Below are 12,379 nucleotides of genomic sequence, written 5' to 3' on the forward strand. Positions count from 1 at the left end.
AATCAATATGATCATAAACTGATCACTATTTTGTCTTATTAGTTGTCTTAATTGGATTCTTTTTTTCTCCTTACACACTATTAAATTGCAATTATTTTTTTTCTGGGCTTTCATAATTCTACAATATGTCGTCTCTTTGTAATGATACAAAATTGAAACATTTTTCCTAATTTACATTTCTGCAACCAAATGCTGCTACACAGGAGTGAAAATTTATATTTGACAACATTCTAAGAGTAATGAAAACCTAGTTCTGATTTCATGTAGCAAATGCCCATCTTAAACACTATGTAAGTAATTGTTCTCTTTAAAATAAATTAACAGTCTTCCTCTAGATTTTTCCAATCCCTGAACACATCCCCACGAGGAAAACAATACACAACTTCAAAAAGACAGAGGACAGAGAGATAGTTAAATATTTGTTTACCTTTTATTCAGTACTCAGACAAAGTACATTCACCTGCAAAAAAGACAGCACACCTGTCCATTTTTTGAACATCAACATTTGATAGACATACCTGGTCTGTTAACTTTGTGATATCATGATTTCAAAATTTAATACAATCACAAGAAATTACAAAACTGTTGTAATGATACTCATTCTATAATGTGACACCTTGTTAAATAGAAAGTTCTGATGACTGTATTCTGGTATACAGTCTATTTAAACAAAAACAAACAGTTATGATTGTTTTGTTTCAGATGTTTACATGTTAAGGATTTGTACACTTGTTAAAACTTTCTAAATAAATAGCTTAAAAATATAACCTTTGAATCTCTTACCTAATAGCTAAAATTGTGTCATATCAAGTAAAGTTAGTCAGCTGCACTTTGGCTTTATCTTACAATGCATGAAAGATTCTGATGGGAATTTCATGACACGTAGGATCAGGACAGCAATTTATAAACACCTGACAAGAATTTGCCAAGTGATCTATTTTACCAATGTACTTTGAAGCGTTCCTCATTTGAAGGTATCTGCGCTTCTGCCAAGCTGATGCATTGCTAACATCTGCCAGTGCACAGATTTACCCCAAATTAAAAAACAAACCTAAAAAGAACATTTTGCAAGTGTGTCTTTCATGCATGAGAGAATATTTTGTTTGAATAAACTATGGAAACAATGGCATTTTAATTGTGGAAGCAAATCATTTATGGTGAAAAGATAATTGAATTTTTGTGTTTGCTCCATGGATTGATCATGGTGAACTTTCTTTTGCTCAGCAAATTTTTCTCTAGATTACACTGACACATTTGGTAGCTAGCTAAATCTGGCTAAAAGTAAGAGTTTCTTTCTCTCCTTTAAGGGGTCACACATTAAGGCAGAGGTGTGCAAATAATGGCCCATGGGCCAGATCCAGTTCCCCATGGTTAACTCCTGGTAAGCCGTCACTGCTATATTTACTTGCACCTCTACAGGTATGCGTGATAATATCTCTCATTGGCTGTGGCTCACCATTCCCAGCCAATGGGAGATGTGGGAAGTTCTTTTCTGGTCCATGCTGCTTCCCACAGCTTCCATTGGCTGGGAACAGTGATCCACAGTCAATGGGAGCTGCAAGCATCCATACCTGTGGAGGCGCAGGTAAACACAGTGGCAGTGACCCACCAAGAGCTACCCCTGAATTAAGGCTTAGGTGCCATTGGCAGTAACAGTGATATATCTACACTATTTCTGTTTCACAGCTGGCAGAGAAGAATTTTTTCCCTTCAGTTTTTCTGAACCCCTGATGCCAATTTGCATAGTGTGAATAATTAGTCATAACAACATGAGAAATATTCACTCATTGTTTTGGTGGATATGAGCTATAACGTGTAGTGTTTTAGCATGTTTTAAATTGATTCATTTTAGCATAGTTAATGGTAAATTATAATTAAACCATTAGTAATCTCATGCCAAACTACTTCAGCAGCAGAGTAGTTTTCAGTCCTGTTAGAAGAATTAATATTGTCCATATGACTGAAACCTTACTTACTGGCTTTACAGGCTTTAACTCAACATGTTCCAGGGGGGTTTGCTGATAGCAGTATGTGTCAAGTCCACCTATGAAATCAACTGAAAATACAACAGGTCCAGAAATGAATAAATGGAAATGAAAACACATAGAGAATTAAAAATGGGGGGGGAGGGGAGGGAAACAATCTGAATAATAAATAATAATAGTAATAAAGAACATACATGCAGACAAGAAATCAAATATATTGACAGACAGAAATCAAAAATATTGTGAGACTCATTTGCATGGAGGGGCCTCAACCTAGCCTCCTTTTGTGCCTGCTTCACTCTGTGCAGGGAGAGACCAGTCTATCACCCAACCCAAATGCAGTGCACGCTTGTATATCTGCGTACTTCCAAAAGGGGTAGTGTATGTGGGGTGCATATGAAGGTCAGTTTGTGGTAATGTGGCCTTTTATTTTCAGGAGATCTAATCAAGCAGTTCTTGCTCAGATCAAAACCCTAGGGAAGTGTATGTGTGGGGAGTTTAATAAGGAGAAATGAAGGTGCTGGATCCTATGAGCAAAATTCTATTTGCAGTTAAATATGTGCAAATCAATGGACCCACATCAATGGAAGTTACATATGTGAGATAAAGAGCAGAGTTTGTCATTTTATTTGTGACATTAAAAGAATGAGTGAAAAATCAAAAGGCAGCTTCTCTGAACAAATCTCTTTGGGCCGGTGATCTTGTGAGAAAGCATCTTGCCTCTTTTTTTCTTCTTCAAGATTTCTACATCAGAAATGATGGTGGAATATCTGTATTTGAGGATGACACTAATGCCACTTCTTGTGGTCACAAATGAGTTCTTGTTCAAATAATTATGTTTGTACTTTCTAGCTCTTCATTCTTAACCAGGGTTCTTTAGTTCTAACGCCTACACCAAACCCCATTTTTTCATATTTCTCATTGCTGAATTCAGAGGGTGTAGTAGGAAAACAGCAAGAAAGGAATGGCTCAACTGCTTCAGCAGCTGTTTACTCTGAATTTGTATTTGACAGTAAGAAGCTGTTCTTGTCTGGAATTGCCTTGAAATGCCCAGTGCCGATGTGCTCAATTCACAGCACACGAGGATTCTTCACACAATTTGCGGATGAATTCTAATTCCAATGCTTCTCTGTGTATCTGGCTAGTAGAATTGGTTTGTGACAAGACAGTGATTAGGAAGATTGAAGTGTTCCCCAACAGGTTTCTGTATGTTTCCTTTACGTATATCTGATTTGTGTCCATTGATTCTTTCCTGCAGAGACTGTCCAGTTTGTCCAATATATCTAGCAGTGGGGCACTGCTGACATTTGATGGCATAGATCAAATTACTGGATGTGCAGTCAAATATCCTTTTGATTTGGTAGCTTATGTTGTTGGCTCCAATGATGAATTCGCCAGTATAGATATGTGGGCAGAGTTGGCATCGTGTTTGGTTGTAGGGCTGGGTTCCTGGATGCTTATGATATGGTTGTGTGGCATGGTTACCGGAAATAATTCGTTTTGGGTTGGGGGTTTTCTGTAAGCGAGAATAGGCTTTTCTCCCAAAGCCTCTGAGAGTGAGGGATCATTTTCCAAGATGGGTTTTAGATTGTGTATAATGCACTAGAGGAGTCTGAGTTGTGGATTATAGGTAATAACAAGTGGAGTTGTGTTATTTTCTCTTTTGGGTCTGTCTTGAAGAAGTTCATGTCTGGGTACTTTTTTGGCTCTGTCAATTTGTTTTTTTCATATCTCCAGGTGGATATTTCAGTTTTAGGAATGCTCGGTAAAGATCCTGTAGGTGATTGTCTCTGTCTTTATCCATGTTTTTAGATGAGGGACTGAGATACAATGATTAAGGTCCTAATCAAAAGCCCAATGAAATCTATGGGAAAATTTCCTTTTGACTTATGTGGGCTTTCCCATTGAATTTAGGAAACTGGAACCAGATTTTGAAAGGTATTTTGGCATTCAGGCCTTCAGCATTGCAATGCCTAACTGATTTAGGAGTCTATACCTCATTTGAAAAAGGGTTTTAGGCACTTAGAAGCCTAAATCCCATTGAGAGTAAATGGGATTTAGGTACCTAAATATCTACCTTCCTTTTAAAAATGAGATATAGGGTTTTAAATCAGTTAAGGGGTTGCAATACTGAGCACTCAACCCCAAATACTCTAAAAATATGGGCCATGTTAGCTTATCCAGGAACAAAACCCAGATATCCTGAGTTGCAGTCTAGTGCCTTAGCCATCAGTTCACTGTTGCATAGCCTACGGAGCATTACATCATGCCGAGAAAAAGCTAACACAGTCAGTGTGCCAGCCACAGGGTGACTTGTACTCTATGGTATTTTTTTATTACTTTCCAATCTTCATTCAGACTCTTATATGAAAATACAGTACAAACATCCAGAAAGAGACAGTAGAATAGGATGTAACTTTTAAAAGCTTTCTGTTTGTAGATATTTTCAGCTATTTCTTGTGTAGAAATCAAGCATAGTACTCAACTCAGAAGAAATTATGTTCACAGTAACACTATCCCTGTGGTCTTCCACTCTGGCCTTCTCAAAACTCTGAGAAGCATTATTACCTATTGAGAACATGTTATAGACGAGGTACCATAGCTCTATTCTATGCCTTAGCTCTATTCATACACTGCAGCTTCCAAGGAAGGAAACCTGAATTTAGGAAATGCATTTGGTTTGGATAATTCACCACTTCAGAATCACACACAATTCCTCTTCCACCAGTCACAATCTGCATCCATAAGGAAAACAAACCAACTAATCTTTTCCTAATATTTATCTGTATAGGAAATGAGGCTAATTAATATGACTGATTTCTAACTCGGAGGCATCTTTGACATAAAAATCTATAATGTCATGCACATGTAAAGATACAAGATACTAACCAGGAGTCGATATGAGATGAATAACTAGCTGAATGTTTCTCTCTGCTATTCATAACCATGCATACATGATCTTACAAAAGCCCTCTCATATAAATATGGATGGCTGACTTTGCTCTCAAAACAAGAAACAGTACTATTACATGAGACAACAAAGAAAAATGTCATTTTCCCCTTTAAAACTGTGTTTTAAGTAAATCTGGCTGACAATTTTTCAAATTAGAAAGCCTCTTTATGAGGAGGTTCTATAAAAGATTCATTTTCAGTTATTTTAATTATACATTATTTTTCATACAATGAATTTTAGAAATTTGATTTCATTTGACTTGCTTTTTTCACTTATGTCTCAGCTGATTCCCAGGATGGAAACAACAAAGAAAAGGTATCTATTAACTATGAAGATATCTGAGCTTCTAGTCTGACTGAGCCTGAGAAAATAAATATTTCTGTGTACCATCCAGCTGCAAGAGACACTCTGGTTTGGCTATAGGAGTCAAATGTATCAAATAAAACTCTTTGCTTCTGCTTCAGTGAACTCTTAAGATGTATGTTTCCCTTTGTTAAAATGGAGACAGAGAAAAAAGCATTAACATTTATGTAGATTCCCCCAGAAAAATAAAGTAGGCAGAGGATGTCTCTGCATAATTGATTATGTGTCTCCGACCTGCTTAATGAATTATAGGCAATATCTGCTATGGATCCATAAGACTATTATAATAAGCTTTAAACCAGAGAGCAACATACATTGTGAATAAAGTGCCATAGAAATATCAAGTGATTTTTCTCTGCAGTTACATACCCTGTGCATTAAAAAAAAAAGTTTAGCAGTGGTGATATTCAGTCACTGGAAAAAGAACTCTGCGTGGAGTCCAGTCATTAACTATGTTCTTGCAGAGATGCACTTAGAAAACTAGGGAGAGAATTTTCAGCACCCTGTAGATAATTACTGGTTACAGAGGAAACTAGTTATTTTATCTGCAGCTGGCTGCAAAACATGATCCATATTTCCAGGGAATTGTTCGCTTCTTGTGTTGCCTGAGTTTTGTGGTTGTGCCGGATGCTTAATGGCCAGCATGAAACGTTCTTTAAAAGTTCACTGCGTGCTGAGCTTGGAGGCTGCAAAACTGCCTTGACTGTTACTATGGGCAGGCTATGAAAATGATGTTCATTCACTCATGGGCAGTACAGGGGGGAGGAGGAATAGCTATCCAGGTCCCTCATTGAGAAAAGTGTTAAACACTGTGGGACCAAGGAGGTGCTCCTGCCATCATTAATGATTTTAAGATCCATACTTTGCTGGATAGCTGACATCCAAATATGTTTTATTCCTACTAATCCAGAGCTGTCTCCCATGTGCTGATGCTAACATTTCTTTTCAGGTTTGGGAGGAAAGCGCAGGATTAAAAAAGGGGTGTGAAAAGATAATGTCTCACTCAAAATACAGTTTATTTGGCCATAGTCCATAATTGTAACCAGTAGCTTTCAGGATCACTGCAGGAAGAGTGCAGAGGACTTCATTAAAAGATCTGTCGTGTCCCTTCCACTCCTACAATTCTATGATTAGCTACAGCAGCCACAGCGTGAGCCACTGTTATATTACCAACATTTCCTTTCAAAGGTACCAGGTTTTAGATGTGGCTGAACATGGAAGTGTAAGCAGATCATTCATATGCAGAAAACATACTGTGCTCTTAGAGAATCACCACAGTAACAGCATGTTGAGTAGTTCAGCCTGAAATGACTTTGGAGACAGTAAGATTAAGAAGATCTTTTACACTTGTGTAAGGCTCAGAGATCAATGGCTTAAAGGAACACCACTCTCCACTTTCCCCTCTAGACAAGCTACTGTCAGGTGTCATTTTCAGATTGTATACATTTTGCTTATCCATAGCTCTGTGTACAGGCAGTCCCCGGGTTACGTACAAGATAGAGACTATAGGTTTGTTCTTAAGTTGAATTTGTATGTAAGTCGGAACTGGCTCCAGATTCAGCCGCTGCTGCTGAAACTGACCAGGGGCTGACTACAGAAAGCTGGAGGCAGAATTGCTCTGTCCCCAGCTTCCTGGAAGCAGTCACTGATCAGTTTCAACAGCGGCTGAATCTCGAGCCTGGGACAGAACAGCTGGGCTGCCAGGTAGGTCCCTGCAGGACCAACCCGGCAGCACTCCAGCTGCTCTATCCCAGGGTCCACAACAAAAGCCTGGTCTGCTGGGGAGGGGGCGCACTAGCTGCGCCCCCCCCCCAGCAGACCAGGGACACAGGGAGCAAAGCCGCAGTGGCGGCAGGGTGCCGCACCTCTGAGGACCCCTCCGCCTCCCCGGCTTTGCTCCAGGTGTCCCTGGTCTGCTGGAGATGGTCCCCAGCAGACCAGGGGCACCCGGAGCAGCTTTTCTCGCCCCGGAGGTCGAAGTGGCGGGACCGCTGCGCTCTGGGCGGTCCCACTGCCTGCAAGCTCCGGGGAGAGAAAGCCCCGTTCGTAAGTGCGGATCCGACATAAGTCAGATCCGCGTAACTTGGGGACTGCCTGTAATATGTTTTGTTGCATTATTTGGAATTGGAATTCTGATGTTATGAATGTGGGTGTTGTTTCATTTTATTGCATGTTATTTAATGGGCAGCAGGTTTAAAAGAAATAAAAGGAAGTTCTTCACACAGCGCATAGTCAATCTGTGGAACTCCTTGCCTGAGGAGGTTGTGAAGGCTAGGACTATAACAGGGTTTAAAAGAGAACTAGAAAAATTCATGGAGGTTAAGTTCATTAATGGCTATTAGCCAGTATGTGTAAGGAATGGTGTCCCTAGCCTCTGTTTGTCAGAGGGTGGAGATGGATGGCAGGAGAGAGATTGCTTGATCATTACCTGTTCGATTCACTCCCTCTGGGACACCTGGCATTGGCCACCATTGGCAGACAGGGTAGTGGGCTGGATGGACCTTTGGTCTGACCCAGTATGGCCATTCTTATGTTCTTATGCATGGTGTTCAGCCATGGAAGGCATATGAATTGTGCAAGATATACTTAGTAGAAAGTTGATCACCTTGAACAGAGCTTCATATTCTCTGCCAGGAACTGGGTAGTGGACTCTGGCTAGGAAAAGATTTAAAAATTCTGTAAGGGACCTCAAGAGGTGTTCGGAAGAGGAAGCCAATACAGTTGCATGAGTATAAAATTGGTGCAGAAGACTCAATGTATGAAGTTCAAATCTACCTTCAAATTACAAACTGAATTAATTGTAATTTAGACACCAGTTAAGTATAAACCTCAGCATAAGCTTTCTTTGCAAGTAGGATTTCCCTTGAGCAACTCCTCTCCTACCAGTTTGCTCTGGCCTTGAGACACTCCGGTCTTATAGGCGGGGATGAGTTAACGAGAACCACTCCTCAGTTTGGGCCAACAGTAATTATATGACCCTAGCAGCTGAATCGAGGGTGGCTCTACAGAACAACCCTGCACTTCTCTGCTGGATCCGAGAAACTGCCGCCCTGTTACAAGGGGAAACAGTTCAGTAAGTGTAAGGAAGGAAGACCAGAGGCAAAATCATTGGAATATATGATTGTGTGATTGTTTCTCTGTCTCCAAAAAGCACTAGGTGAGACAAAATGGACAAGGAATGGAAAGGGGACAGAAAATTATCAGAAAACAACTTTTTGAACTGGTTAAATTACTTGGGATTGGAGGGAGAGATTTCAGGGTTTAAAGAGTTTTTCAGAGTGATATTCCTTGCTCTGATTCTGGACTCTCTCTGTACCCTGGGCAAGATAGATAGACCCCATATTTTAAACTTTCCCGTCTAATTTTGGATGTTCACCTTTTGACACTTGAGTACTCTCCTGATGGGGTTTCTTTGCATGACTAAACCTAAGAAATGTTCTCTCATGAGTACACTTTGAGGACACTTTAAGACTGGTGTAATTTAAACTATGATCTTCACTACTGGATGATCTTTCCAGGTTTTCAGTGATTTAACAACTAAGACATTAACATCAGCTATTCAGAGCTATTCTCTGCCAGGGACAGGGTACAAGAAGATATAAGAAACATGAAAGAAGTTACCAATTAGTAAGGCTCAAACTTTCCTTCAATGGACCATTTTGGCCCTTCTTTAACCTCATAAAACTGCGCTTTCCAAAATGTTCGCTAGTCATATTTTAAAAAGCTACTGAACACTTCACTCCATTATTGAAATTACACCACATGCTGTGCAATTTCACAAAGTATTTTTAAAAGTCATTTCTTAAATTAAGCTTTTACATTGATTGCTTTCTAGTCATTAAGGATCTCTTTTCAACTGAGATAACATGTAAAAATCTCTTGGAAGAGTATTTCTCTTTCTATATTATCTTTCTCTTGCTGGGTCCATTATGTACAAATTCTGTTACCAAGGCACCTGTACATTTTAAGAGCCTCTCATATTTAATTTGAGTTCACAAAGTTAAGGATTTTGAGGGAACAGTGTCTGTTGGCCTTCCTATCCTCTAACTTGACATACACATAAAACTTTTTCTTTAGATTAAGTAAATTGCTACTTTTATTATTTGTAATGGTGAATGCAAAGTAATTACTTAATTACATGTATCAGTTCTATCAGACCATACTCTGCCATCTATGAATTTCACTCTGAGATCTTTGGTTCGCAATGGTTGCTTTGCCCACTCTAGTTTCCATTTTGGTTTTCATTACCACAGCTCACTCCTGCTATCATTAGAATTTGATTCATACTTATTTTACCAAGGCAACTCAACAGAGGCACTGGAGTCAGCTATTTTTCTGCACATTTATGTCACCTAGCAACACGGCTTTGTACAATACTTTCCTAACAAATAATTACAAGTTATATAGTTTTCTTGATTACATTTGGAATTCCTTTTTCTTTTTAAAAAAGTATTATCATAACAATAATTGACAGGTCCATTTAAAGCAGTTCCACACAATGAAAATTGTGTGCAATGTTTGCCTTTGAAAATAATGGTGTTACTGGCAAGACAGGATTTGTTGAAAATAGGGCATGAAGCAGGCTAATTCTACAATGGTGTGGTGTCTTTGACTGAAGTGCGAGTTATATCTGCCAGCTATTTTAACTCCTACTAGCTAACTTTAACTGGTAAATATACTTGGAAACAAGAATACTTGATAGAACTTGTTTTGGCTAGCTGCTGAATTTGTGTTTTCTGCTTTCTTTCTGATCTAACTGCTTTACTTACAATGCTCTGGCATATCTGCATTTCCTGATAATGAGATCGCTACAGTGCAAATGTGCATGTTAAATTGAGTGCATGCAAAAAATATATATCCCCACAGTAATCCACCAACCGCATTGATCTGGTACCAAGACCAGAGATGATACCCTGCTGCTCTAAGACCACAGATGTTGCACTGGTATGCTAAAAGGACAGCTCTCCTAGTTCAAACAGTACAGGAGATAGTTATGTATAAGTTTGTTGCATTACAACTTCAGTCACACCTCAGACCTCACAATCTTAATGATAAATTCCAGGCTGGCTTCAGGGGAGACAAGCTAGGAGTCTGCTTTTTGAAGATGTGCTTTGATCTTTTGCTGTAAGCTGATTCAGGGATATGTGTTCTGTATCAAGACTCCTTTATCTCTCTGCTGGTTTGAGGCTATAAAGCCTGGTGCCCTTTTAAAATGTTTAGTTCAGATGGTAAGATTGACTACAACTGATCTACCCCACTTACAGGTCAATGCCAGTTTGTAAGTTAGGTATTTTGACACTATAAGCTTTTTTGGGGGGGGGGAGGGGGAGGGGAAGAGGCTGTTTCTCACTTTTTGATTTTTGTACTTGTATCATCCTCTTGCTTCAGTTATTTGCCAGTATGGTCTGAATTTTCATTGATGTACTGATTATACTTCTCTTCCTGCCTTGTTATTATATAGCCAAGGTTGCCTCAAGAGCTATTCTCTTGTTTTACCACAATCTGAATTGCAATGTCAGGTAATTTTTTGAAGTTCATTCTTGTATTATAATAAAGTCCTAACAAACATTAAGTATCAAGATAGCTGAATAACCTAGCACAATATATTTACAGATTAAATATCTGAAGGATGAAGTAATAATGCTTACTGAATATTTTGGATGTCTGGAATAATGGATATAGCTCATCTCTTTAAGTTCACCTGCAGAAGAAAACCCAGATCACAAATGAAGAAGTCATTCAGTGGAATGAAGTTCTCTCACTGGAATCTTCTAACAGAAACTGGCCCTAAACAAATTTTTACTATAACAGGAGTAGCATTCAGGGCAGGTGATATGTTAACTTGTACATAAAAAATGTTACTTATTTAAATATATTGTATTTGTTTTCTCCTTTCCCTTGTCCTATCAGTGTAGCCATCTTAACAATACTTTGTGAGATGTCTGTTTTCTATAAATATTTCTTTTATTTTAATTTGATTATTTTAATTTAATTGTATGAAAATCTAGGCTTTTCTTTTCCAGAACAACTTGCCAATTTTCCTGGAGAAGTGTATTGGTTTCTTTTCTCAGTTGCAGTACAGGCAGTCCCCGGGTTACGTACAAGATAGGGACTGTAGGTTTGTTCTTAAGTTGAATTTGTATGTAAGTCGGAACTGGTACATATTGTAGGGGAAACTCTAGCCAAACATTTCTCCAGAGCTCAGTTTTATTCTCCCAAACCTCACTTCCCTCAGTCCTTTATTCTCAAGCTGAGGTGTCTGCTGAGAAAAGCCGCTCCGCGTCTCCCTGGTCTGCTGGGGGGGGTGGGCGCTAGCTTCGCGTCTCCATGGTCTACTAGGGGGAAGCAGCTAGTGCGGGGTTGCCTCACCCCATTTGTAAGTAGGGATCCGATGTAAGTCGGATCTATGTAACCTGGGGACTGCCTGTATTTAGAACTGAGATTTTCAAAGCTGCTTAAGAGACTGAGCTGTCTATGTCCACTTAAACATTTTGCCAGTTTTGCCATCAGTGCTTCACCAAAAATACCATCACCCCCCCAAAAAAGCCCAGCACGTGATCTGTACTCACCTGATCTCCCTTGCCCTCAGCCTCTTGCTATTGAGTTAGTGTGTTCCTTGGGACCAGTGGCCATGCAAGCTCACAGTCCCGAGTGACTGCAAGGGAACTGTGAATAATCTGCGGTCTTTAGGGAAATTTCAGCCCAGGGACCCACATAGACTGATTTACTCTTTCAAGGTTATCTTAGCAAGGAAAAAGACTAGGAACGTTCTTTTTATTAAAACTAAACTAGATTGTCCTCTACATTTCTTGGTCTCCTAAACAGGGTGGGAGGAGGGAGGGAGAGACTAAAGCTGCAGGCTTTGAAGACTCAGAATACTAAATTGCTAATTCATTCATGAGTTTTTTAAATGAGTCAAACATGCAGAGCTATTCATAAAAGGAAGCAACGGGAATATTCATTTAAACTGAAACCATTCGAATTACTTGAATCCCAAGATCCTTTACCAGTAGGTAATAAGGATAATTTAGGTGTAAAACCTGATTAATTAGCTCTATAATCTATTTAACTCTCCACA

The 12,379-nt window shown here is 39.2% G+C and overlaps 1 protein-coding gene across 6 annotated transcripts in view; it reads right to left on the minus strand.

Moving 5' to 3' along the window:
* Positions 1–12,379, minus strand: part of NKAIN3 (sodium/potassium transporting ATPase interacting 3) — a 508,298-nt gene that overhangs the window by 5,896 nt on the left and 490,023 nt on the right. For 2 of the 6 annotated variants that reach the window (XR_016348755.1, XM_075920624.2), the window contains exon 6: positions 1,977–2,056. The exons of 1 other annotated variant lie outside the window; for it this stretch is intronic. Coding sequence is in view for 3 of the 5 variants with exons in the window: in XM_075920624.2 (XP_075776739.1) it covers positions 1,977–2,056 (80 nt within the window). In the remaining 2 variants the exon portion in view is untranslated. 3 more of the 6 variants (XM_075920623.2, XR_012901430.2, XM_075920622.2) reach the window with 3 other exon arrangements.

The sequence above is a fragment of the Pelodiscus sinensis genome, chromosome 2 (genome assembly GCF_052426305.1).
Source record: "Pelodiscus sinensis isolate ZL-2025 chromosome 2, ASM5242630v1, whole genome shotgun sequence".
NCBI classification, from domain to species: Eukaryota; Metazoa; Chordata; order Testudines; family Trionychidae; genus Pelodiscus; species Pelodiscus sinensis.